The 27,767-nt window shown below is 48.3% G+C and overlaps 1 protein-coding gene across 1 annotated transcript; it reads left to right on the top strand.

The window, feature by feature from the left end:
- Positions 1-140: 140 nt before the first annotated feature.
- PNPLA7 (patatin like phospholipase domain containing 7) lies at positions 141-26,201 on the top strand (the record flags this gene model as incomplete). The annotated part of the gene is made up of 21 exons (XM_015828026.1): positions 141-179; positions 2,737-2,752; positions 3,008-3,165; positions 4,183-4,270; positions 5,032-5,114; positions 5,871-5,959; positions 7,089-7,229; positions 7,376-7,535; positions 8,486-8,566; positions 9,207-9,335; positions 10,348-10,428; positions 11,253-11,484; positions 11,872-11,966; positions 13,629-13,775; positions 14,215-14,292; positions 14,410-14,615; positions 16,303-16,434; positions 16,630-16,753; positions 21,794-21,907; positions 25,339-25,399; positions 26,052-26,201. Coding segments are annotated over exons 1-21 (2,404 nt in total), but the record flags the coding sequence as incomplete, so codon positions are not given.
- Between the last annotated feature and the right edge of the window lie 1,566 nt (positions 26,202-27,767).

Raw genomic sequence — 27,767 nt, 5'->3', positions numbered from 1 at the left:
GCGGAAGTGACGCAAAGGGGCGGAAGTCACAGCCCTGCCCGCCCGCCCCCCTCCCTCAGAGTGACCCCCGACCTCCGGCGGCGCCCTCCGCGGGGCAGCCGTTAGTAGCGCCCCTTCCCCTCCCTCCCTCCGTCCCGGCCATGGAGGACGAGGAGGCCCCGCCGCCCTCCGACAGCCAGGTAGGTCCCCTCTCACAGCCAGGACTACAGGTCCCAGCATCCCCAGCCGGGGGGAGAGGGGGTTCTGTGGATTCCTCTCAGGCGGGAAGGCTTGTTTGGGGGAGCTCTGCCCAAGGGCTGGGACTACAACACCCAGCGTCCCCAGCCGGGGGTAGAGGGGGTGCTGTGGATTCCCCTCAGCAGGGAAGGCTTGTGAGGGGAGGGGGGGAGCTCTGCCCAAGGGCTGGGACTACAACACCCAGCGTCCCCAGCCTTGGTAGGAGTGAATTTAGCCAGCATGGGATAGGGTGTCCTCCTTGAGGGGGGTGGGGGAGGGAGGGTTGGACTAGAAGACCTCCAGGGTCCCATCCCGCTCTGTCCTTCTGTCATCTCAAGTCTTGTTGGATAGGATGCTTGCAAAGGGGAGAATTGGGGTTAAATCAATCCCGGTTCCAGCTAAACATGGTTTAATGCCAGAGTCCCCCTTCACGGACTGACCCCCCCCCCAAACCTAGTTATATCTTCCTCTGATTATGAATTATTTCAGATTTGGGAGTTTTATCTTTGCCTTCACTTTTATTGGTCTTTTTTCCTACCGTCGTGGCTTGCTCTCTTTAAGTTTGGAAGTTGTGTGGGAACGGTTTGGGACCGTACACAAAATGTGAAAATAACAATGGGACCACAACTCCCAGCATCCCCAGCTGGGTGTAGAGTGGGTGCAGTGGATTCCTCCCAGCCAGGGAAGCTTGTTTGGGGAGGGGGAGCTCTGCCAGAGGGCTGGGACTACATACAACTCCCAGCGTTCCCAGCCCTGGGTTGGGGTGGACGAGTGAATTTGCCCAGAATGGGATAGATAGAGTGTCCTTCTTGAGCACGGGGGGGGGGGGGGGATGGACTAGAAGACCTCCAGGATCCCTTCCAGCCCTGTTCTTCTGTAATTTCAGTCTTGCTGGACGTGGGGGGCAAGGGGACAATTGGGGTTAATCAATCCCAGTTCCAGCAAACGTGGTTCAACGCAAGAGTTCCCATCCTGGTCATCTCCCCCTGATTATGAATTATTTCAGATTTGGGAGTTTTTTCCCACCTGTATTTTAATGTTAGTATTGGTCTTTTAATAGTGACCGGTTCTTTTTAAGTTCTGGAGTTGTGTTCTAATGGTCCAAAACTGTAAATAACAATGGAAAAAACAATGGGACTACAACACCTAAGCTTCCCAGCTGGAGGGGTGTCCAGTCAATTTAAGTCTTGTTGGTTATGCCAGACATAATGAGCAAGGGGGCAGTCGGTGTTAAATCATTCAATCCTGGTTCCAGCAAACAGTGTTTGGGTTTCTTTCTGCGTGTATTTTAACATTTGCATTGGTCTTTTTTTAGCGGTACGTTCTTTTAAGTGTTGAAGTTGTGTTGCGGTGAGCGTGGGACTATAAATAAAAATGGGAGGAGGAACACCCCTCCTTCTGCAAGGCTGTGTACTAATGATTGTGTCTATTTATTGGACTGATTATTGTCTAACGGTTGTGTCTAAGCGTTCTTGCTAGCTTGTTTGCCAAAATGCTAACATGTATACTGGAAAAAAAGGCATTTTTCGTTACAATTTTCTATGATGGATACTTCCTTGCTATTCTTTATCCCTGGCTGAACTTCCAGGGTCACTTGTTTCCTTTTTGCTTTATTTGGATTAATTCAAAGCCCACTTTCCCTGTGAATTCTTTGGCGTGCCTGCTAACTTCTATAAGCGCCCGACAAATAAGCCTAAATAGAATTTAATTGCTGTTATTGTATCCCTCTCCCCTGTTTTTACCCTGATTCTGTTTAGCCTGGCTAAACAGATTCTACAACTTGCCTAGTTGACACAACTGTTTGCCTAAAGTACAGATAATCCTCGACTTACAATCCTCGTTTAGTGACTGTTCAGTTACAGCCTTGGTGAGAAAGGTCGTGAAATGAGGCAAAACTCACTTAACAGATATCTCATTTAACAACAGAAACTTTGGGGTCAACTGTTGTAAGCTGAGGTCTACCTGTATTTTATTTTCTCCTGTTATCTGTCTTCTGATTGTTTGATTAGACAGGAATCTCTTTCTGGGCAGTGCCCTTTTCTGAATTGTAAAATTCTTGGTCAACCATGAATGAATCAAGTTTAGAATGAATCATGCCTCAGCACCGTGATTGTGTGCGACAATAAACCTACAAATCAGCAAACCTAAATATGTGTCGGTGTGTGATTTCCGAGTTTTTCTTTGGAGAGAATAATGCTCCTGGTTTGTAAACAGAAATAAAGATAAAAGCTTTACTTGACCGATTTGGCCATTGTTTAACCACTTAAAAACAGAACCTTAATTACCTTGTGGTTTTTTTTTTCTTTTGTTCTGCGCTATTCAGTGGCAGTGCTTGTCCAGTCAGCTCTTAGTACTACACAACCCTTGACAGTTAAGGGTGTGTATTTGTCTTACTAAGTGCTGCCAAACCCTTGGGTGGTTCTGAAATTGGTTTTGGGCCTTTCAAAACAAAGGAGCAGAATTTTTTCAGGATGTCAAGCTGTGTGTTTAAAGTGATTCCTCTCCTGCCTCTTGGTACAGATCCTTCGTAACACAGGTACAATTTATTTGAAATGGTCCACTTGTGTGTATGTGGTGGGGGGGAACCTGATGATTTATAAAGAGAAACAGCTCTTTAGGAGGTTTAGGATTTTTTCTTTTTTTTCTTATTTTGGTGTAAAGAGGAAACCATTGGCGGAGAGTTTGAACCGGATATTAAAATCACAGGTTGGAAAATGGTTCTCAGGAATGCACTTTATGAGAACAATTTGTTCTCATTTCTGAGTTTAAGTCAGTTTTCAAAAGTGCTAAGTCTTCTCTAAATCTCTGGGAAGAAAATTTAGGTTCTCTCCAATATATACTGTATATTATACCTTTGGTGTTTTTATCCCTCAGGTCAGCCTCTTAACAAGTTCCGACCTACGAACGCGAGTTCTCCAATTTGTAGAAGACAGGATTCAGACAACCATGGTAACTCTTTTACATACGGTACCTCTTCCAAGCAGGAACACGGCTGCTTTTATATCGCGCCCCATTCCCTTGTCCTCATTCTTTTCTAACCAAAATTAGAAGATTGTGGCTGTAATAAATGTTAAAATGATGCTGTTATTTGATTAGTCATGTCCTAATCAGACCTGAAAATTGCAGTTTATTAATTCGGCACAGGAATCTGCTCATTCTGGTTAGTCTCGGGCAGTCAACCAAAATTGGGAGTCACCAAGACTTGGGCCCTGTCTGTAAAGAGAATATTGTGGCTTCCAGGAGACCATAAGATCCCATATAAACGAGTGAATGTATGAATGCATGAATGTAAAGCGTTATTAGTCATAGTGAAGACTTCAATTGGAAGCTATTGACTCAATATATGTAAATAGAATATTGTGGCCTCCAAAACCGCATAAGAAGAGAGAAGAAAGTCTGTTCTAAGCTGGGCACCTAGGGTGATGATGAATTTATAAGAATTTTTTTTTCTGATTGGAAGCGATCAAGATCCTCAGTTTTTTCCTGTTCAGGTTTACAGCATTAATTTTCGGTTGCTCCAGATCAGGAGATTATTAAACTAGCCAAATACAGATAGTATTTGGGCATATTTTGGTTTGATAGAATATTGGTAGCTCAGGTTGAATTGTGGGGTCCTTGGTGCTCTCTGAGCTTGGTTGTTTTTCTTGCAGACGTTTCATGACCCAACTAGGTAATATTATCAGTGCTAGAAGGGAGTGGAGTATGGAGACGGGAGGGGAAGAAAGGAGGAGGATGACTGGGGTCCTTGGTGCTGTCCAAGCTTCGTTGTGTTCTCCCAGACATTTCATGACTCAACTCGGTCATATATAAGTAGAGCAAACCCCACTCTCTTCCAGCACTGATGATGTGAGCTAGTTGGGTCATGAAACGTCCGGGAGAAAACAACCAAGCTCGGAGAGTTGCCAAAGACTTCCATATTTATGTTTGCTTGAAGGTGAACTTTTTCTGTCTCCCTTCTGTCCGCAGTTAACTGGGATAGCCATTGGAGCTGCGGTGGCCTTGGCGCTGATTGGGATCGTTGTGTATTTTGTTTACAAGAAGGTGAAGGAATCAAGTAAGTTTGATCGCTTAGCGCGAACCCGCCACGTCTGGGTAACGTAGGCGGACGGAAGGTGATCCTTTCTGCACGGTGGAGCAGTTGGGAGGGTTAAACGGGATGGTTAAAGCAAATTTCTCCGCCTCTTGCAAATAATAAAAGGCTCGTAATAACGCATGATAAATGGGTCACCAAGAATCGTGGTTAAGACACCAGGGTAGAAAGTAGGAGACCATGAATTCTAGTCCTGCCTTAGCCATGAAAGCCGGTTGGGTGACTTTGGGCCAATCACCAGGAGACTGGTGAGTTCTAGTCCCATCTAAGGCATGAAAGCCAGCTGGGTGACTTTGGGCCAATCACCAGGAGATGGTGAGTTCTAGTCCTGCCTTAGGCATGAAAGCTGGCTGGGTGACTTTGGGCCAATCAGCAGGTGATGGCGAGTTCTAGTTTCGCCTTAGGCATGAAAGCCAGCTGGGTGAGTTTGGGCCAATCACCAGGAGACTGGTGAGTTCTAGTCCTGCCTTAGGCATGAAAGCCGGCTGGGTGAACTTGGGCCTCTCTCTGCCCAGCCCACCTCACAGGGTTGTTGTGGGGAAAATAGGAGGAGGACGGTGTGTAGTATCTGCTCGCTGCCTTGAGTTGTCCTTGCAGGATGCAAACAAATCCAATCGACCCAAAGGAGCTTTTCTTTCTGTATCTTTGACATCGCTTCAGATTAGGCTGTTTGTCGGCTTCAGGAAAGCGGGCATCAAGGTGATGGATCTTCTTTTGCTTTTCAGAGCAGCCTCAGGCACACGTGCCCCAGTACAGGTTTCGCAAGAGGGACAAAGTGATGTTCTACGGCCGTAAGATCATGCGGAAGGTAAGGGTCCGACCAGGGATCGAACCCACGCTTGCTCTAGTCTAAACCCTCCTGGGCTTCAGGTCGAAGAGAGGATTTGCAGTTCAGACTTAAATTGTGGGTCTTTGAGCTTAGCTGTTTCCTCGCAGACGTTTCATTGCCAAACCAGGTAACATCATCAGTGCTAGAAGGGAGTGGGGGGTGTGAGGAGGAGGAGAAGGAATTGGGGTTCCTGGTGTCCTCTTCAGCTTGGTTGTTCCCTTGCAGACATCTCCTTGTCAAACTAGGTAACATCATCAGTGCAAATAGGGAGTGGAGTTTTCCTGTCATTTTATACCCTCTTCTGGGCTTGCCTGTGCAGTGAGCGATGCTGTTTGTGACAGAGCTGATGTAGCATAAAGTCCACGAAGATGTGTTCAACAAATAGTAGTCAAAACCTTACGAGGTCAACCTTTCTTTGGGGTTTAGTTTATATATTTGAGAATTACTTGAATCGTAGCTCGCGATCTGCTCCCTTGGCAGTCAAATCTGAAAGCTCAGTAAGGCATTTGCGAATTACAGCCACGCTTCTCAAAAACCACCAGCCTTTGGGATTTCAGCTTTTTAACCTAACGCTTTGTTGCCTGCAGTTGTGTGGCATCTTTATTAGCGCAGCCGGGGCATTGTGTTCCTTGGGTTCGGTTGCCCGGTTGCCACTTGGTGAACCCAGGGCCTGCTGCATTTTTTTCCCCAAAATGCTTTTTCTTCCTGATCAAAGCTGAGGGATTTTCCTTCCAGGTGACAACTCTGCCAAACTCTCTAGTCGGCAACACAGTGCCTCGTCAGCGGATGCGGAAAAGGGCCAAGGTGTTGTCCTTGGCAAAGAGGTAAGGGTCGCAGGACAATTTGGGCGTTTTTTGGATCAACCGTACATGATTTCCTCGGTAAACTACAGAGTTAGAGAGTGGGAAGGGAGCTGGGAGGTTTTCTAGTTCAAAACATCTGGCTTTTCTGGAAAGCTTCCCTCTCCGCTGTCTCCAGGAAATCTGGACTCTATTCTTCCATAATACTGGACTAAACCCCAAAGTTTATGTGGTTAAGTGAGCTTCGCCCCCATTTTACGACCTTCCTAGCCACAGTGGTGAAGTCAATCATTGCAGCTGTGAAGTTAGTCACACAGCTGCGAAGGGCCTCTGCCTTCCCGTTCCGAAGGTCGCAAAAGGAGAACCACCTGGCCCTGGGGATACTGCAGCTGTCATAAATAGGAACCAGTTGCCAAGCTCCCAAATTCGTGTGAAAAACGGCCATCATCGGTCCCTTTTTGTTCCCCCGGTGCCGTTGTAACTTTAAACAGTCACTAAATGAACTGTTATGAGTCGAGGAGCCACGGATTGGAAACCGAAGAGATAGCCCTCTCCCCAAATTCGCCACGCCAGGAGCAGCGGAGAGGCAGAAGGGAGGAGGCCTAGAGTGGACGCGATCTAGGCCAGTGGGTCCAGGGTCAAGACGGGGGGGTTGCAAGGAAGTGGCAAACCAAGCCAGGCTGGAGAAGGGATAGAACAGTGGTTCTCAACCTTTTTAATGCCGTGACCCCCAACTGGTCGTAAGTCGAGGACTAAACCGGTTGTAAGTCGAGGACTAAACCGGTCGTAAGTCGAGGACTAAACCGGTCGTAAGTTGAGGACTACCCAACCGGTCGTAAGTCAAGGACTTTCCCTGCCCGGGAGCGCCACGCATGCGTGGTTCCGCCCCCTGCGCCGGCCGAGGCGTAGCTGGCAAGCGGCAGAGACGGAGCAGGCCGACCACCAGCTGGCCCAGCTCAAGGGAGGTAAGGCACCCACCGGAAAAGGGGGGAAAATGGCGGACAGCCTTGCTTGGCGACCCCCGTGAAATGGTCGATCGACCCCAAATGGGGTCGCGACCCATAGGTTGAGAACCGCTGGGATAGAAGGATAGTTGGATTCCTCGCAGAGCCGACGAAGGAGCGGTGACGGTCCTTTTTGGCCTTCCTCGCAGGATTCTGCGCTACAAGAAGGAGTCCCCCACCCTGCAGCCCAAGGACCCCCCGCCCTCCTTGCTGGAGGCCGACCTGACGGAGTTCGACGTCAACAGCTCCCACCTGCCTTCCGAAGTCCTTTACATGCTGAAGAACGTCAGGTAGGCTCGCCCGCCTGGTTTCCCTCGGCTAAGGTGGGATCGGAGGCACGGCTCAGCCTCCTGCGTTGGGCTCTCGGGACCCCCCTCCCGGCCTGTTTTAGCCAACCCTTCCCCTCCCCCTCCCGCCTTTCCTCCGTTCCCCCCAGGGTCCTTGGCCACTTCGAGAAGCCCCTTTTCCTGGAGCTCTGCAAGCACATGGTCTTCGTCCAGCTGCACGAAGGGGAATACATCTTCCGGCCCGGACAGCTGGACAACAGCATTTATGTCGTGCAGGACGGGAAGCTGGAAGTCTGCATTCAAGACAGCGTAAGGGATCGTTCCGTCGGGCGATAGGAAGGGCGGAAGGGAATCTTTCAGGGTTCAAATGAGGGGGCCCTTGGAGCTCTCTGAGCTCGGCTGTTTTCTTGCGGATGTTTCGTTACCAAACTAGGGACCGTCATCCCACCAGCAACACTGATGATATTACCTAGCTGGGTCAGGAAACGTCCGCGAGAAAACAACCCACATGTTCAGTGCTACAGGGGAGTGGGGTGTCTGGAGAGGAGGAGGAGGAGGAGGAGAAGGAGGAAGAGGAGGAGAAGGAGGAGGAGGAAGGCCGTGCGGTCCTTGGTGCTCTCTGAACCTGGGTGTTACCTTGCAGACGTTTCATTACCCAACTAGTGTACATCCTCACTGCTAGAAGGGAGTGTGGTGTGTGGAGATGAAGAGAAAGAGGGGGGCAGAAAAGCAGAGGAGGAGGAGGACTGTGGGGTCCTTGACGCTCTCTGAACCTGGCTGTTTCCTTGCAGACCTTACATGACCCAACTAGGGAACATCATCCCACCAGCAACACTGATGATATTACCTAGCTGGGTCACGAAACGTCTGCAAGAAAATAACCCACCTCAGAGCTACTTTATATAAACAGGGAACAAGTCACACTCGCTAGCACTGAAGATGTTTCCTAGTTGGGTCATGAAATGTCTGTGCATGAAAATAACCAAGCTCAGAGAGCACCCAGGACCCCACAGACAAATGTTTGTCATCCCAAGCCTCAGAAGAGGCTACAGGTCAGGTCAGGACAAGGTCCACTTGAGGATCCTTCTTCAAGCACCTTGGAAAGAAGACTATTTGGATGAAGATCACAGAGACCCTTCTATCAGTCTAGAAGGCTGATAGAACCCGGCCCTTGTCCTTTATAAACCTGGTTTGTGGAACCAACATGGTCTTTGCCACAGGCTTTAAGCATGCATCTTTCTTCGTTCAACTTTTCCCAGGATGGCACAGAGATGGTGGTGAAAGAAGTCCTGGCTGGAGACAGCGTGCACAGCCTTCTCAGCATTTTGGACGTCATCACGGTGAGCGCCGCGACCCACTTGGATCCTTCTTGGCTTTCCAAGTGGTCCTCTATCCCTTTCTTTTGATTTTGAATAAGCGGGCAGGGCTTCCCGGAAGGATGGATGTGGAAGAGTCCAATCAGAGAGCTGGCTTATTTGGTTCCTGACTTTGCCTTGGCAAAGTTCAAAGTCACAACGGCCTTGGAAAAAAGTGACTTAACGACAGTTTTTCATCCTTAAACTCTTGCCAGTTGCCAAGGGATGTCATAAGTGTGAGGACCAGTTATAAGTAGAGCGCCACTGCAACTTCAAACAGTCCCCAAACAAATGTGTGGGTGGAGATCCTCACTCATCCACGACCTAGTTGTCTCAAAAGTGCTTTTTCCAAAGGCGACTGGAAAAAGTTTTTATTTATTTATTTATGTATTTATTACATTTATACCCCGCCCTTCTCCTAGTGGACTCAGGGCGGCTTACAGCCAGTTAAAAAACAAGACAATCAATACAATATAAAAATTTAAAATGTAATTAAAAAGAAAAAATTGTTGTTGTTGTTGTTTTCCCCTCGGCTGCGATTGCCGCAACGAGGAAGCTTCACGGATGAGAAACGAAATGGTTGTAAGTAAGTCTGAAAACATGTCGGCTTTCTCTTCCCTCCTAGGGCCATCCTGCTCCTTACAAGACCGTTTCTGCCCGAGCGGCAACACAGTCAACTATTCTGCGTCTCCCAGCCAACGCGTTTCAGGACGTCTTCCAGAAATACCCCGAGACTCTGGTCAGAGTCGTGCAGGTGAGGCTGGCCTTATTCCCCTCTGGAGCGAGTTTGGACCCCAGGTTTCTTCGTTTTCATAAATTTATAGAAGAGACTTCTTAGTTTTAATTGAAATGTGATGGCTAGGTCATCAAGACAGACCAGAAACAAAAGTGGGGAGAAGAGGCCCACTTAAGTAAACCTAAAAAAAAAGGTTTATTTGATCAATAATTTGAAATAAACCCCTTTTATGGAAAGTTTCACGGTCAGGCTCTTAATAATAATAATAATAATAATAATAATAATAATAATAATAATAATAATAATAATAATAATAATAATAATAATAATAATAATAATAATAATAATAATAATAATAATAAAGTTGGAAGGGACCTTGGAGGTCATCTAGTCCAACCCCCTTCTGTGCCTGTGGGGTGTCTCTGATTCCGTGGGACCTGTAGAAAGGGAAGGAAGGTGACTTTGATGAAAAGAGGCTAGAACCCAAAGGGGATGAAACAGGCTTAAAGTCCAGAGCGAGGAGGTAACATCGGGGGCAGATCACCCCCCTAATTCATTGGAGCATAAGGGGGGGAAGAGGTGTCATCTACCTTGATGGCATCAGAGTAGCTAAGCTATTGGGAAGCCGGAAGGTGGACTACAGGTGATCTTCAACTTACGGCCACAGTTGAGCCCAAAATGTACGTTGGCTAGGTGAGAAATTTGCTAAGTTGAGTTTTGCTCCATTTTTACGACTTCCTTCGCCACGTTTTGTTAAGCGAATCACTTGCGGTTCTTAAATTGGTAATACGGTGGGTTGTTTTTTTAATAATATTTTATTAATTTTTCCAATTTTCCATTTGAGTATTTAAAAAGCAACGTGGTGACTGGGTTAATCAATAGCTCAATAACCAAATCTTTAGTGCGAACCTCAGGTTACGACCTCAGATGTTTCTTCTCTTTTCCCCTTAACGTTTACTGTCTCGTATTCAAGCTAGTACAGTTCTAAATTATATCAGCTCCCCCAATCATTTCTGCTTTCACTCCCCAGATCATCATGGTGAGGCTGCAGAGGGTCACTTTCCTAGCTTTACACAACTACCTGGGACTGACCACCGAACTCTTCAGCTCTGTAAGTGAAACCTGGTGGTGGTGGACGCTGGTCAATGTTGGGAACGTGCCGGTCGAAGAGACCTCAGAGGTCTTCCAGTCCAACCCCCTCTGCCCAAGGGGATGCTTGTCTAAAATGACTGTGGAAATGGATGGCCCCGGTTTGGTGGCCTCTAAAAGGCCTTCCACATACAGGTAGTTTTAATGATAGATAGGTAGGTAGGTAGGTAGATAGGTAGGTAGGTAGGTAGATAGATAGATAGATAGATAGATAGATAGATAGATAGATAGATAGATAGATAGATAGATAGATAGATAGATAGATAGATAGATAGATAGATAGATAGATATACTGTAGATAGAGATATAGATAGAGATTAGAGATATAGATAGATAGATAGATAGATAGATAGATAGATAGATAGATAGATAGATAGATAGATAGATAGATAGATGATGAAGAGAGGCAGATATAAAGATAGACAGACAGACATGATGGTTGGACTATGAATGGATAGATACATTGAGTGGATAGATAGATAAGATGGATAGATAATACTAGATGTAGATGGGAAGGAAGGAAGGAAGGAAGAGAAAGAAAGAAAGAGAAAGAAAGAAAGAAAAAGAAAGAAAGAAAGAGAAAGAAAGAAAGAAAGAAAGCCTGCTTCTTGTCTTAATGTTTGCTGGGTCATGTCTGCTCTTATGACCCCACCACGGCATGGTTAGATTAGAAGCTTTTGTTAGTTGTGGGGAGCTGGAGAAGCGGGGTGCAGCTTTGGCCTCCCTGTGGCTACCCACCCAGCCCCAGGGCTCCCTGGCCCACCTTTGCCTCTTCCGCCCTCCCAGGAGAGCCAGGCCATCCCCCTGGTCTCGGTTGCCAGCGTCACCTCTGGGGGCAACCCCAGCCGGGTGGTCAAAAGGCAGCTGTCCAACCTGTCCGAAGAGGAACGGGCCGAGAGGCTGGAGAAATACGCAGCCTTGGAGGCCACAGGCGATTCTGGGAAACTTCCCGGCTCCGAGCCCCCGCTCCGAAGAAGCTTGTCTTTGACCATCCCCACCGGATATACCGAGGCGACAGGTGAGCCAGAGAGATCTGGAAATTACCTGGAGCCGTACAGCTAGTCCTCGTCTTGACGACCACAGCTGAGTCCAAACATTTCTGTCGCTAAGCGAGACATTGGTTAAGGGAGTTTTGCTCCATTTTTACGACCCGTCTTGCCACAGTTGTCAAGTGAAGTCACTGCCGTTGTTAAGTTAGTAACCTGGTTAAGTGAATCATAAACTTTGCTTATCAGAAGGTCACAAAAGGGGTCACAAATGGTCGTAAATTGAAGACTGCCTGTACGTGCTCTTCTGGGTCACTTGCTAAATATATATATATATTTTTAAGAGGGTGGATGGAAAGGCTGCAGGTGGCTGATGGGGCGGAGTCTGACGTAGCTCCTCCTCCGTCCTTTATCTGTAGGTAGCTCAGCTGGAGCTAAATCAGACTTGGACGTGGCCTGCGACAGAGCCCGGATTGAGATTGACACCTCTGCCTCCGACACAACTGCGTACAAGGTACCTCCTTGCTTCCTTCCGAGTTAAACTACCAACAGAAGGGAATATTCATAGCTCAGGGCGCCACTTCGGGGGCCTTGCACTGATGATGCTACCTAGTTGGGTTATGAGATGTCTGCAAGAAAACAGCCAAAGCTCAGAGACCAGCAAGGACACCAGGGCCATCCTCTTCCTCCTCCTCCTCCTCCTCTTCCACTCTGCAAATCCTTTTAGCACGGATGACGTTACCTAGCTGGGTCATGAAGTGACTAAATTTCATTTTTACTGTGTGCCATTGTGCCCACAGGAAAAAAGGACAATAAAGGTTATCTAATCTAATCTGATGAAATGTCTGCTAGAAAATCACCAATCACCACCTCCTCCTCCTCCTCCTCCTCCTCCTCCTCCTCCTCCTCTCCACAAACCCCACTGCCTTCCAGCACTGATGACGTTCCCTAGTTGGGTTAATGAAAGGTCTTCAAGGAAACAATCAAACTCTAGAGAGCACCTGGACTTTCTCCTCCCTCCACTCCACTCCTTAGCACTGATGATGTTTCCTAGCTGGGTCACGAAACGTCTGCAAGAAAACCACCCAGCTCAGAGAGCACCAAGGACCCCACAGTTCAACCAGGAGCTATAAATATTCTCTTCCAGGCTTCGAGTTTAGCCCAAACGTGGCTTTTTATTTAAAAAAAAACAAAACAAAACCTAAAATGTCAAAACGGCTCATTTGATCGCTCGTTGGTTTTGATCTCTGCAAATGCCACATTGCTAGGAGCCTCTTTGCCAAGAGTCGTCTTCTTTCCCCCCCCCCCCCAACGTCCCCATTATTTTCCTGCCGTCTTTCGACAGCGCCGTTTACTCCGTGCTGAGTTGTTTTTCTCCCTTCTATGCATTGGGTGTGTGTATGTTTTTAATTTACCCCATTTGGAGACGTCAGGTTAGGTAACCCTATTAAAAACCCCAACAGTTTTTGTTTTTGTTTTTTTTTTTAAATTAATTTTGCTAGGCTGTGTGCTGATGCCGGCGGTGAAAAATACATCTTTGTGACCCCAGCAACGTCTGGCCTTACAGAAAAGGAATATCTGTCTCCCTGCAGGCCGCTGACTGTCTTTTGACTCTGAAATATTTAATTTCGTCCCTTCCGCCCTTGATTTATTGACGCTTAGAGCAAGTTTCATTTCCGTCTTCCTTGGCGAAGGTTGGGGGGGGGATCAAAGACCAGAAAGGTTTAACATTTTCTGGAGGCCAGATCTAGTTTCTGGCTGGGCTCAGAGTAAAGAAGGAGGAGACCTCGTTCGTGCTGGTGAGAGGCTTAGAGACAGGATGCTGGGGGGGGGGGGGTCCTTGACTTAGCAAGAGTTCGTTTAGTAACCGTTCAAAGTTACAACATGGTGGCACAGTGCTTAGAGTACCGTATTGCAGGCTCTTTCAAGAAGAAGAGCTTCACCTTTAGGACCCCTTAAGGACCTGAATTTGCTTAAGGACTCTGTTCATTTCATGGTCGTCAAATCAGCACGGACTCCACAAACACAATGATTTACGACAGGCGTTCCGGTCTCAAGGGTGCTTTTATAAGTCCAGGACCACCTCTAGTTCTGTCGTTAATCTGCAGCGTGAAAAGTGACCCCTGGGCTTTTCTATCTCCCCCCCCCCTCCCTCCCATCCCCACCCTACCCCCAGCCCATCTTGAAGAAAACCGTGACGGTGACCGAAATGCCCTCGGCCGTCTTCCACTACATCCAGAACAACGTGCCCGTCGCCACCAAGCAGGTCAACACCATCTTAGAAGCCGCCAAAAAAGATCTTCTGACTCTGATGAAGCTGGACGTGAGTGATCTTAGCCACTGGGGCTGTGTGTGTGTGTGGAATTGGCAAACGGTCAGCTGTCTAGCTTAGGCACCTTGCAGGCTTTAAAATTCTCTTTTTTCTTTGAAAAAAGTTTAAAGCAATCGCCCTTCTCTTGGGCTGCAGATCCCCTTGTCGCCCCTTGTCCTTCTCTTCATTAACATTTCCAAGTGGCAAGTCTGCAGCCACTCCGTTTCTAAAACCCAATTCCTTAGAGGTTGTTTTTTTTTTTCCTCCTGGTTCAAAGTTTGGCCACCTCTGTGTAGTTACTCCCCTCCAGATCAACCTGCCCCCCCGGTGAGAGAGAACGTGGGGGCTTCTGACCACCATCATGATATCTATTTTAGTTTGCAGCACTAACAAAAGAGATGAGTGTTCTTTTTTTTTTTATAATTTCGGCGGCGGCGTTTGCTTGTTTTAGGACCTCTCTCTCTTGAACGGGAAAGTCACGCTCCATCAGGTGGCCGCGGGGACGGTGGTGTCCCGGCAAGGCGACCAGGTGAGTGTTGAACCCAAAGGCAGGTGTGTGTGTGTGTGTGTGTGCGAGAGAGTGAGGTTTGGGCCAAATGGCAGGGACGTTTCACTTGATTGGTGTGCTGGACTCGCTCTCTCGTAGGACGTCAGCATCCGGTTCGTGATCTCGGGGGTCTTGCACGTCTATCAGCGGAAGATCGACTCGGAGGAGGAGACCTGCCTGTTCATCACCCACCCGGGAGAGCTGGTGGGGCAGCTCGCTGTCCTTACGGGGGAGCCCCTGATTTTCACCATCAAGGCCAACCGCGATTGCACCTTCTTAGCGATCTCCAAGTCCCACTTCTATGAGTGAGCCCCGTCTTTCTTTTTTTATATATGTAGTTTTTATGGGGTTAGGAATAAGGTGGGGTCGGGGTTGGGATTTAGGTTAGGATTAAGGTTAAGGTTGGGGTTTCCCAAGTAACATTCTCAATATTTGTTGTTGTTGTTAGTTGTGAAGTTGTGTCCAACCCATCGCGACCCCATCGACAACCTTCCTCCAGGCCTTCCTGTCCTCTACCATCTTATGGAGTCCATTTAAGTTCATGCCTCCTGCTTCAGTGACTCCCTCCAGCCACCTCATTCTCTGTCGTCCCCTTCTATTGCCCTCAATCTTTCCCAGCATTAGGCCCTTCTCCAGTGAGTCCTTCCTTCTCCTTAGGTGGCCAAAGTATTTGAGTTTCTGCAAAAGTTTTACTTTTTTTCTTGCTGGTCCATACCCCAAAGGTTCACAGAAGGGTTGGGAAGAAGGCACCTGAGACTCCTGCCCAGGGTGGTGTCAACAGAACCAGCTGAGCAGGGATGCCCCAGCCTTTGCTGGTGGCATGCCTCTGCCATAGGATTAAGTCAGGAGCAGCTGCCAGCTAATTACACCCTTAGACTTGACACCCAGCTGTGATGTGCTAAATACGGGGTGCCTGTCTTCTAGCTAAGGGCAGGGTAGGAGGACTTCTTGGATCCAGCTTTAATTAAACTATCAATGGGATGCCTGGAGAAGAAAGGCAGGCAGCAGGAGGAAGTTGAGAGGTTCAGATTAGGACGTTGGTAGATCCTTGCTTAACAGAAGAAAGAGAGAGAGAGTGTGTGTGTGTGTCTTAAGAGAGCCAGTTTGGTCTACTAGCAGTTCAGGTCCTGGCCTAGAAACCAGGAGCTGGTGAGTTCTAGTTCTGCCTTAGGGCATGCAAGCCGGCGGGGTGACTTAGGGCTAGTCCCTTCCTCTCAGCTCATCCCAGCCCACCTCAGGTCAAAGGTTGTTGTGGAGAGAAGAGGAAGAGGAAGGATTATTAAGATACATTTGCCAATAAAGTAATTAAGGTGGGATAAAAATCAGACAGATAAGAGAGAGAGGTCGATGAGAGAGAGTAAATGATAAATAGAAGATATAAATTGATAAATGGATGATGGAAGATGGATGGATAGAGATAGATGATAGATAGATAGATAGATAGATAGATAGATAGATAGATAGATAGATAGATAGATAGATAGATAGATAGATAGATAGATAGATATAGACAGACGGATAGATAGATAGTTAGATAGATAGATAGATAGATAGATAGATAGATAGATAGATAGATAGATAGATAGATAGATAGATAGATAGATAGGAGAGAGAGGGAGAAGGAGAGAGAGAGAGAGAGAGTAAATGTTCAATAGAAGATGCCATAGATAGATACATGGATAGATGATGGATGATAAAAAGATAGATGCATACATACATACATACATGCCGGTTGCTAAATGCCCAAATTTTGATACCATGTCTGCAGGGATGCTGTGACGGTCCTAAGCACAAGGCCTGATTGTAAGGGTCTTTTTTAGTACCGCTGTAGCTTCGAACTAAATAAATCGTCGTAAGCCGAGGACTAGCTCCATTGCGGGGGCCTTGCAGGCAACCATATTCTCAACCGCTTAGTGCCAAGATGCTTTGAATTGGCCCCTCTGGGGGTCCATCGCCCTATGGCAAACCTCTCTTATGGGTCTGTCCTCCCAGGATCATGCGCGAGCAGCCCACGGTGGTCCTGGGTGTAGCTCACATGGTGGTGAAGCGCATGTCGTCCTTTGTGAGGCAAGTTGACTTCGCCCTGGATTGGATGGAGGTCGAAGCCGGACGCGCCGTTTACAGGTAGGAGCTGGGGAATCGCCCAGGGGGTGACGGAAGGGGTGGGTGGTCCTCTTTTCTCAGGACTGGGTGGCCTCTTCTGAGCCTCCTCTCCTCCCGGCTCAATCCTTCTTTGCCCCTTCCCAAGACCAGGCCTGCCTTCTTTCCCGCCACCGTCCTCCTCCTCCTCCTCTCTTTTAATCCCTTTCTCTTTCCCAGGCAAGGGGATCATTCAGACTGCACCTACATTGTCCTGAACGGACGGCTCCGCTCGGTCATCAAGTTGGACGATGGGAAGAAACACATGACCGGCGAATACGGCCGGGGGGACCTGATTGGCGTGGTAAGGAGAGGAGAGGTGGGGGGGGGGGAGTAAGGCTGGCTGACCTGCTTGCCTTGGGTTTAGAAGCCATTCCGTGACCGTCGCGTGGAAGGTGAGACAGGCCAGGGATGGTTGGAAGGACCACGTTATCCAAGGTGTCAAAGGAGATAAACCAGGAAAGTCCAGCTTCTGACCAGCTCAGCCCATAACCTGCATCAGGAGCTATTTAAGCGAAAGGAGCTGAATGCCAGTGCATTATTTATTTATTTATTTAATTTAATTTATATGCCGCCCTTCTCCCAGCGGGACTCAGGGCGGCGCACAACATATTTAAAACAAACAGGTGATGGCTGTCCCAAAGGTGTTATCCTTAATGGAAGTGTGTGTGTGTGTGTATGTGTGTGTGTGTGTGTTTGTCTCTTTACACACAGCTTCTGACCCCCAAATTTAGTAGTAACAAATAGCTGTGGATCTCTTGAAGAGCTCTTCAATATTGCTTCTTTTTTGAGTGGCTGCAGTATCGCTTTCCGCCACCTGCAGTGGTGGCGCTGTGGCACAGCAGAAGCCACGTCAGCCGTGTCTCTCGCTGGCCACGGAGGGAACCGAGTCCGCTGGCTGCTGTTTCCAAAGATGAGATCCTTTCAATTCCCGGCGTCCATCAAAAAGAGGAGCCAATAAGTTGACCGTGGAGGAATGGACCTCCCACTCTCTCCCCACAGAGGGGTTCCTTTGCACTACTCAGGTGACCCTTGAGGACACAGATAAACCTCCACGACTCTTGAAAAGAAGGCAGATGACCAGCTCTGTCTGCAAGGAGTAGAAATCCTTCCATTCCCCACCGTCCAGTCAGAGCTGAAGAAGCTTCTTGGAGGAGAAGCGAAAGGTCTTCAGAGGGAAAACAAGAAAGTCCAGTGTCCTCCTGGGAAAAAAACAAAAAAAACAGAACACCTTTGGGACAGCCATCACCTGGATGGCTGAGAACCTCCCTAGGCAAACATCCCTGATTCTCTTAAGGACTCTGGCAAGGAAATGGGGCAAAATGGGGCAAAACCCACTTAGTAACTCTCTCGCTTGGGCTCAATCGTGCTCACAAGTCGAGGACCGCCTGTGTTGTCTGCGAAATGCAGTTCCCAAGTGCGGTACGTGTTTCGTGGGCAACTTCTCTTTAAGTAAACTCTGCAGCAAAACGAGACAACTTCGCTAGCAGCAGGCCGCCTCAGCCCTGGGTGATATATCACCGTGGATCTGAAATTAAATTAGCCAGAGCTGCTGGGAGCCAGCTGGTGAGCCTGCAAATTCCATTATACGCTCCAGGAGAGGGGGATAAAAGCGCCTGTCCGAAACTTCCTAGTTAATTCAGCTCATAAATACTAGCCAGGTGGGGCGAGGAGCAAAAAAAGCACTTGATTTCTTTGAGCGGCGATCTCGAAGGGCTCCGTGGAGCTGCTGCCTTTCCTCCTCCAGAGAGGAAAACATCAGGGCTCACGTTTAACGGCGGCGGCAAGACGAGTCGTAAAAAAAAGGGGGGGGCAAGACTCCCTTCGCCAGTTTCCCCCTTTGCAACCTGAACGTTGGGCTCGTAAGCCGAGGACTGCCCGAAGAAACTAGAACTGCAAATAGAAGTAGAATGGGAGGGGCAAAAGTCATCGTCTCCTGGGGATCGGCCCAAAGTAACCCAGCCGGATTTCGTATCCAAGGTGGGACTAGAACTCACCGTCTCCTGGTGATTGGTCCAAAGTCACCCAGCTGGCTTTCATGCCTAAGGCCAGACTAGAACTCACCGTCTCCTGGTGATTGGTCCAAAGTCACCCAGCTGGCTTTCATGCCTAAGGCCAGACTAGAACTCACCGTCTCCTGGTGATTGGTCCAAAGTCACCCAGCAGACTTCCACGCCTAAGACAGAGCTAGAACTCACCATTTCTTTGTGATTGGCCCAAGGTCACCCAGCTGACTTTCATGGCTAAGGCAGGACGTGAACCCACGGTCTCCTGCTTTGTAGCTTGGTGCCTAACCACTAGCCCAGATGTTTCTAAACCTCTCTGAACAGCAGTCTCTTTTGAAGAGTTGCAGAAGGTTATTTTTACGCTTATTATTGGAAAAACAGTGCTTTAGTGTGGAGCCTTAGCTATCCTAAAGGCTTTGAGAGATGGATGGTAATTGATCCAGCCTGTTGCACCGGAAGGACTCTGGAGAATATCATCTTAAATAAGTGCCAAAACCCTCGCAGCTTAGAAAGGATTTACTTTTCGTTTGCTTTGAATAGTAACCAACCCCCCCCCCAAAAAAAACGGGCGTCAATAGCATTGATCTTGGCTAATTAAAATATGCTTCCCTCGACTGATTTCCCAGCTTTTTTTTTGCAAAGCACCAACACCTGTGTAAATGGTTTTAAGTGCCCTGCCTCTTGAAGGTAACAAGGATTCTTCTCTCGACCTGGAAAAGTTAAATGACGTGATTAATCCCTCCTTTTGTCCAAGATGCGAGTAGCAATTTTCCAATGCCGTGCTTGATTAAACGCTGGGTTGAAATCCGAATAGAGAGCCAATTAATTTACCCTTAAAAGGAGCTTACTTTGATGTCATCCATCTTCTTGGAATATCCCCTTGTTCGGCTCTTTTCGGATATTTTTTCTGCTAAAGTACCTGCTCCAGAACCCTGAGCTCTTCCAAAATAGAGGGGCCTTTGGAGATTTCGTAGGACACAGAATCGTAGGGCTGGGAGGTGGGACCTTGCAGATCTTCCAGTCCAACCCCTGACCAAGGCAGGAGAACTTACACCATCCCAGTCAAATGGTTTCCCAGTCTACCAGTGGTCCCTTAGTACTCAGCTGCTTTGAAACCCATCAACGTTGGTACTCAAAGCGTCTTAGGCGAAGCTAGAACTTGCCTTGTGATTCACTACGTTATTCCTGATGGGGGAAAATATTGTTTGCTGCTCATTGTTTTTGGTACTCATGATGCCTCCTGGAACCAATTAACAATGACAAAGGGGGGGGGACCAAATAAAACCCAGCTACCTTTTGAAAAGCACACCATGAATGGCTGTTACCTTCTCTCTGTGCCGCTGGACCTCCTCGGAATATCTGATTGGCTGAAACGGGACTCCTCTGGTAGACCTGCTCTTAAGTTGTGAGCCCCATAAGAACTGAAGGACAGAAGAGGACCACAGAGCAATAAAGAGGAAGGTCACCATTAGTTAATGGGAGAAGGTGGCTTATCTCCCCAGATCCAGAATACTAGCAAAGAGGAACGTTCCTATATAAAGGGAGTCTCCCGTGAGGACTTCTTTGTAGACCAGAGAACCACCATGAATGACTGGTAACTTTTCTTCATGGTGATGGACCTCCACAAAATATCTGATTGGCTGAAATGGGACTCACCTGGCGGATAAGTTGGGAAGCCCATGAGAACTGAAGGACAGAAGAAGGCAAATCCATCCCTTTAGTCCTGTTGAGAACTTCACCCCTTCTACCTGCAGGTTGAGGTTCTCTCTCTTTTTCAATGTCCCAGAGGAGACGAGCTCTTTTTGGAGACACGTTTCAATGCCGGACGTCCGTCTCCTCTTTCTGGCATGGTGTAGAGACTCTACTTGTCTACTCATCAAGAGAAAGCACTCCCGTTTCTTTCCTCAACTTGAAGTGTCTTGGCGGCCTGAACGTTGCAGCAGAAATGTTGGCTTTCCTTCAGCAGGACTGAGATCGTTGGCAACCAGGAGTGGCCCCTAAGAGAGTTTTTGAAAGAGACACTCTGTTCTTGCAGGATCTCTAGCGCCGTGTTCTTCTTGGCTGTTCTTCTTTCTCCTTCTCCCTCTCCAGTTCCCATCCTTAAGCATGCCTCCACCCATTTCCAGAGGCTTTGGACGAAGGCACCTCTTTGGCTACTGTTGCGGTGCTCTCCAAACGAAAAGCAATCAGCTAAAAACAGATGCCACGTAACTCGCTAAAAAATAACGTCCAGTTTTGGCTGCCCCGCTATTAAAAAAAAAAGACGTTGAGACTCTAGAAAGAGTACAGAGAAGAACAATAAAGGAGACCGGAGGCTAAAACATATTCAAAGAACCATTGCAGGAATTGGGTATGTCTAGTCTAGTGAAAAGAAGGATTAGGGGAGACCTGATAGAAGCCTTTCAATATTTGAGGGGCTGCCACAAGGAAAAACAGGGTCAACCTATTCTCCAAGCAAGGCACCACAACGCAGGACAAGAAGCAACGGATGGAAACTAACCAAGGAGAGAAGCAACCTGGAACTAAGGAGAAACTTCCTGACAGTGAGAACAATTAACCAGTGGAACAACCTGCCTCCAGAAGTTATGGGTGCTCCATTACTGGAGGTTTTTAAGAAGAGATTGGGACAGCCCTTGGTCTGAAACGGGATAGGCTTTCCTGCCTGAGCAGGGGGTTGGACTAGATGACCTCCAAGGTCCCTTCCAGTCCTGTGATTCCATCGGCTGACTTGGGTCTCTCTTGCCCTGCTCAGCTGAGGTTTATCGTGGAGCAAAGCAGCAGGAAACCAGGCTGAGTTCGAAGCATGAAATGTCAGCAGCCCCCGCTGGGCAGAATGTGACAACTCACTGCTCGTCCCCCTGCTTTTGTGCTCTTCTGCATTTTGGGGAGGGGGTGTCCTTGATGCTGTCTGAGCTCAGCTGCTTTCAGCAGAAGCAACCAAAGACCCCCCTGGCCCACAGTTCAAGCCTGGGCTACAAATATTCTTTCTCTCCCATTTGTTTGCCAGAAACGCTCAGATCCCGTCGGTCGACGCAGACTCCTGCCAGCTCTTCAGAAAAGTGGCTTTCTCAGCTCCCAGAATTCTCCGCGGTGGACGGGGAATTCTGGGAGCTGAAGTCCATACAGCTGCTCAGAAAGGGACGGTTCTAAGATTTGACAGTGTCCTTTAGGGATGGCCAGGCGTCATAATTAGGGTTTGGGGGAAAAGGCTGCCAAGAAGAAGCCAAATATCCGGATCCCGTAGAAGCTTTGTTTGTGAAGGATGACCAGGGCCTTCTCGGCAACGGGTCAGCGGTTTCTGACGCCGTTTTAATAACAATTTTGTCTCCTTCTGCCAGGTTGAAGCACTCACTCACCAGCCCAGGGCGACGACGGTCCACGCTGTTCGGGATTCTGAGCTGGCCAAGCTTCCTGAAGGAGCTCTGAGCTCGATCAAACGCAAGTTCCCACAGGTAGGAAGGGTGCTCTGCCTGTCGTCTGAATTCAGGTCAAGAATGATCCCCGCAGAGAGGGATCCCACGGCTCACCTAGTAGACAAAACTCCTTGCCTAGAGCACAGGTAATCCTCAACTTACAACGGGTCATTTAGTGACCGTTCGAGCAGGAGAGCCTACACCGTTTCAGACAAGTAGCTTTCCAATCTCTTCTTGAAAACCTCCAGTGATGGAGCACCCACAACGTCTGGTGGCAAGCAGTTCCACTGGTGAATCGTTCTCGCTGTCAGGAAATTTCTCCTTAGTTCCAGGTTGCTTCTCTCCTTGATTAATTTCCATCTGTTGCTTCTTGTCCTGCCTTTTGGGGCTTTGGAGATTAAAACCTTCTTTCCCCATGGCGTAAGGAAGACGAGAAGAGAGCAAAATCCCAGGTTTCCAATGTGTGTTGTCTAAATGTGGATCTGGCCCACTCAATAATTTTATTTTATTTTATTTTGCCCCCACCGTAGCACAGCGATTGCCAGGGTGTCCTCCTGACAACTTGTGTGCGTTTGAAAGCTACTTTATTTTTAGAAGGGCGCTCCATCTGTCTATTATTCCTAGCAAAGCGGCGGTTGCGGTTTTCGTAGGAGAAACTGGGCCACGCAGCTACATTTGACTTATTTTTTTCCCTGCCCTACTTAGTAAGCAGAGTTTTAAAAGCCGCACTTTGATTGTGACACGGAAGATGATCGGGGTGTTTGTTACGGCTGCTTTGAGGGTGTCTGGTATATCCTGAGCAGCATCAGGGGGAAAAACAACCCCATCCCCTTTTTAAAAAAAATAATAACGTTACGGTTTTAGACACGACGGAGAGAATTTGGTCCTTGAGTTACAAACATTCGTCCAGAGAATATTTGAAGTCACAACTCTGCTGGAAAGAGTGATGTATAGCCAGTCCTCGCACTCAACGACCACTGCAGCCTTCCCACGGTCATGTGAACAGCATTTGGGCTTCCCACGGTCCTGTGAACAGCATTTGGGCGCTTGGCAACCGGCTCGCAATTGACAGCGGTTGCAGCGTCCTGGGGTCACATGATCCATCCGTTGCGACCCTCCGACATGGCAATTAATGGGGCTGAATGACCACGTGATCCGCTTAACCACCCTGGCAAAAAATGATCCTAAAATTGGGCCTGACTCGCTTTAAAACCAGCTTGCTTAGCATTGGGAATCCGGGTCCCCCCCCATTTGCGGTCGTAAGTCGAGGACTCGGGGCCGAACGCCAGAGCAAACCCATTGTTGCTTTTCCGCTCTGCTTATAAGAGTCAGAGGGATCCTCCTGCCTTGGATGAGAGACCCCGTTCTTGACGTCCCTTTTATTGAGGTTCTCCAGGAGCAGATTTCACGCACAGTTCCTTCCAGCTGTTCACGTGTTGGCTCCCAATAGACTACCACGCACATTATCCTCTGCACGGGAAAGACTGAGCAGCGGGCTGGGCTAGAGGACCTCCATGGTCCCACCCAACTCCGTTACTCTGCTGTTATCAAGGCAGATTCGTTCCTGATGGCAACGACAAGTGGCCAGGACTCCTTCCCTTTTCCCTGCTGGCTGTAAAGATTGGAAGAAGTGCAAAATTGCTGGAGGAAACAGCTTGGCTGTCTTGATTGCAACTTATTTTTCCTTCCCCCCCCCTCTTTTTGTTTTCCCCTTTCTTTTTTTTGAAAGAAAAAAAGAAGTGTTTACTGACATCTTAGGGGTTTATAGAGAGGGAGGGGGTTTTTTCCCCCTCCCTTTCCACCAAAGAGGGGTGGGCAGGACAGCGTGCCTCCTTTCCCCAAAGAAAAAGCAGCTTTTAAACTCCCAAGGAGTGTGCGTGCCAGACGCATTGTTCCCACCCCAAATTGATGTTCCTGTTAGGTTGCCATAGCAGCCGTGGAGTGACTCACCCAGTGGCAGAAGGCAGCTCGCTGTGCTGGGGCTGCACACTTGTTTTTGAGCCCGTGGCTTCACGTGAAAGCGGGCTGCAGAGCCCCCCCCCTCTCTCTTACCCCTCCCTCCTCCCTGACCTTCGCGGGCTTCAGAAGTTCACGCACGTCCGGGGGTCCTGAACCTCGTCCACACAAGTGGCCTGCCTCTTGCCCATCCAAACATCTGACATCAAGGGACTCTGAGCAGTGGACCTACTTCTTTCCAATAATATCTGTTGCTTTTGATGAAGCCCGCCCGTAAAAGAAACCCACATAAGCCAAGAATCCAAAGAAGCAATCCAGAGGACGAAAAGAGGGTGCAGAAATAGAAAGAAAACACAAGGAAAGCACGAAGGAGAGGCCCTTGATACTCTGTGAGTTTGGCTGCTTCCTGGCTGACGTTTCGTTTACCCATCAGGGCTAGAAAGGAGAGAGCAGACCCCCACACCCTTCTAGCCCTGATGATGTTAGCTAGTTTGGGCCGTGCAACGTCTGCAAGAAAACAGCCCAGCTCAGAGAGCACCCCTCATTTCAGCCCTGAGCTACAAACATTCTCCTTTATTGAAAACCCAAATATGTACAAAGAATGACTTCTGGCTTTTTCCCAAGTATATGAAGCAAGCTTAGTGTTGGTTCTTACTTTAAGGATATAGTAAAAATGTCCATTTCCCCCCCAAAAACATATGGAGCTACTCCTGAGTCGTTTCTTTATCGTCATTCACCCACAGACAGAAACTTGCCAGCGATCTGCATAAATATAGATGTACTTTGAATTGCTAGGGAGGGTCTGTCCTTGCTCTCTTCCCGCCCACCCAGACAGTCCATCACTGGAGGTTTTTAAGAAGAGACTGGATCACCATTGGTCCAGAACGATACAGGGTCTCCTGGCTCAAATGGGGTTGGACTAGAAGACCTCCACGGTCCCTTCCAGCTCTGTTGCAAGCGCCACTTAACCTAGGTTAAGCAGCTGGGATGAATGCAACAACCAGGAATGGAAGGGGGTCTTCAAGCTTTGCTCTGAAGCTGACCCCTTCCTTGGCTGAGCAAACCTGGAAGACATTTTATTCCTCCCTTCCCTGCCTTTGTCCGTCCTCTGGGATTGCCCATCCCCTCCTCGCTGTTTTCCAAACGGGCTTGGGAGAGTCCCTGGTCTCTTATCCAAACAAAGTCCTACTCATGTTCTCCACCTGTACACTGGAGTGAGATGAATTAAGTCCAAGAAGGATGGACGCTGACCTTTCACGGAGAGCGCTGGCATAGATTTTCAGGAAGATCGCTTTAGAAAAGTCGCCAGACTCCCGTTGGAACAGAATCGGAGAGATTAAGGTTAATCTCTCTCTTTAGTGGACAATAGAAGCGGTGGTTTTTTTAAATTTTTATAAAAGGTCCTCAGCGTTTTGGCAGCCCTCCCAACTGAAAGTTTTTTCTGCTCCTGTTAAACGGTGGCGATTACATCTCTGGTTGTTTTTTTTTTCCCCCATCCTCTCTTTGCGCTCCAGGTCGTGACGCGGCTTATACATTTGCTGGGTGAGAAAATCCTTGGAAATCTCCAGCAAGGGGGTAAGATATGGAATGCTTTGGCTCTTTCTTCTGCTCCTTGGGGGCTGGGGAGGGGCAGTTGTGCGTGGAATTACGGGAGGAAGAATGGGACAATCCGACTGTATACACTTAACGACCAAAAACTGAGCCCAGAATTGTTAAGTGAGAAATTTCCTAAGCGGGTTTTGCCTCGTTTTACCACCTTTCTTATCCACAGTTGCTAAGTGGATATCTGCAGTTGTTAAATTAGTCACAGGGTGTTTAATCTGGCTTCCCCCCCATTGTCAGAAGGTGGCAGAAAGGGGATCACAGGACCCCGGGACGTTGCCACCGTCATCAATACGAATCGGTTGCCCAGTGTCCCGAATTTTAATCCCTTGACCACTGGGATGCTCCCCAACAGTTTTAAGTGTGCAAAAACGGCCGTGAGTCCATTTTCAATGCCGTCGTAACTTCGGACAGTCACTGAACGAACTGGGGTTCAGTCAAGAAATACCTGTACTTATTTGAACCGCCTGAATCTCCTGATTTGACAAACCTACTTCTATCGCGCCTCGGAGATTTGGGCCCATCTTCTCAAGTTTCACATTAATGCCAGTTTTGGGCTGGATGCTTCTTCCCTCAGCCTACGGTCTTCTCCAGTGGGATTTTTTTCCTTCTCCCCCCCCTCCAGGGCACCAGTTGGGCTTGCACACTGCCAGCAGCAAGTGGGACGCCAGCAACCCAGCCAGCAACCTCGCCACGGTGGCCATCATGCCTGTCTCTGAAGATGTGCCTCTGTCTACCTTCACCCTGGAACTCAAGCATGCCCTCTGCGCCATCGGTAAGACCTCCTGGCTTCCTGGTGGCTTCAGACCGTCCGTGGGTGGTCTGAGAGGGACGTCCAGGAGATACGTTCTCAAAATTTGGTGACCCGTCTGAAAAAAAGCTGGAATGGCCCCGTAGATTGGGATGTTCAAGGAGGGTTTGGTCTCCTGCGCGTTTCTGCTTTGCCCTTTTTATCCAGTGTGAAGAGAGCAGATTTAATCATGTCTTGAGTGACTCATAATAGCTCAGAGGAGATAGTTCTTCTTTCCTTAGCTGACAGGTCATCCGAGATCTCCTGAAAAGCAGCCAAGCTGCTTTCAAATTGCCATCTGACACTTACTGGTGTCATAATTCTGTTAATTTTAATAACCGAGATCTATTTTCAACGCTCGCTTCGGGCGTTTCATCTTTAGTTAAGGATAACAATGAGTTGAGGGCTGGTTTGGTCTTGAGGTGGAGCACCAGGCTGGAAACCAGGAGGCTGTGAGTTCTAATGACGCAGCTAGCTGAGTGATCTTGGGCCAGTCACTCTCTCTCAGCCCTAGGAAGCAAGCAACGGCAAGCCGCTTTGGAAAATCTTTTCCAAGAAAACTGCAGTAGCTCTGGGGAAGGAGATCTTGATAGCTTGATCAAATGCCCCTAAGCTACTTTGAACATCTGGCTGGCTGTGCGACAAACCATAATACATTAGAAGGGACCTTGGAGGTCTTCTAGTCCAACCCCCTGCTCAAGCAGGAGACCCTAACCCTTTCCAGAAAAGTGGCTGTCCAATCTCTTCTTGCAAACCTCCATTGATGGAGCACCCACCACTTCTTTTCCGTTGATTAATTGTTCTCACATTCAGGCAATTTCTCCTTAGTTCTAGACTGGATCTCTCTTTCATGATCTTCCACCCGTCACCTCTTGTCCTGCCCTCAGCATCGGAGAATGGGCTGACCCTCTGTTGTCTTGTGACAGCCCCTCAAATTCTGGAAGACATCTGCCAGGTCCCCGCTAGTCCTTCTCTTCCTTAGAATAGCCACACCTGGTTTCCTCAGTTGTTCCTCATAGGGTTTAGCCTCCAGACCTCAAATCATCTTTGTTGCTCTTATCTGCATTCTTTCTAGAGTCTCAACCTCTTTTGTGTGTGTGTGTGTGTGTCGGGGTGAATACTGCATCTAATTCCGGTCACAGGACCCTGATCAACAAAGATGATAAGAGATCTGGAGGCAAAACTCTACGATGAATGGTTGAGGAGCTAGATATATCTAACCCAATGAAGAGAAGGGTGATAGTTGTCTTCTCCTAGTTGAAGGGCTGCCACAGAGAAGGAGGAGGGGTGTGTGTGTCACCTTGTCCCAAAGGTGCTTTTTCAAAAGGCAACTGGACTTTCTTTGTTCTTCCTTCCAAAGTCCAGTTGCCTTTTGAAAAAAAACACCTCTGAGCTGCAGGACTGAAGACGCTCCACAGACAAGAGGGTCCACTTATTCTCCAAAGCACCGGAGGGCAGGACAAGAAGCAATGGAGGGAAGCTTATCAAAGGGAGAAGCAACCTAGAAGTAAGGAGACATTCCTGACAGGGAGAACAATTCACCAGAGGAAC

The sequence above is a fragment of the Protobothrops mucrosquamatus genome, unplaced genomic scaffold, assembly GCF_001527695.2.
Source record: "Protobothrops mucrosquamatus isolate PMUCROS unplaced genomic scaffold, P.Mucros_1.0 scaffold4166, whole genome shotgun sequence".
Classification (NCBI taxonomy): Eukaryota; Metazoa; Chordata; class Lepidosauria; order Squamata; family Viperidae; genus Protobothrops; species Protobothrops mucrosquamatus.
The sequence above is the reverse complement of the archived record's forward strand: the minus strand, read 5'-3'. Positions and strand labels throughout refer to the sequence as shown.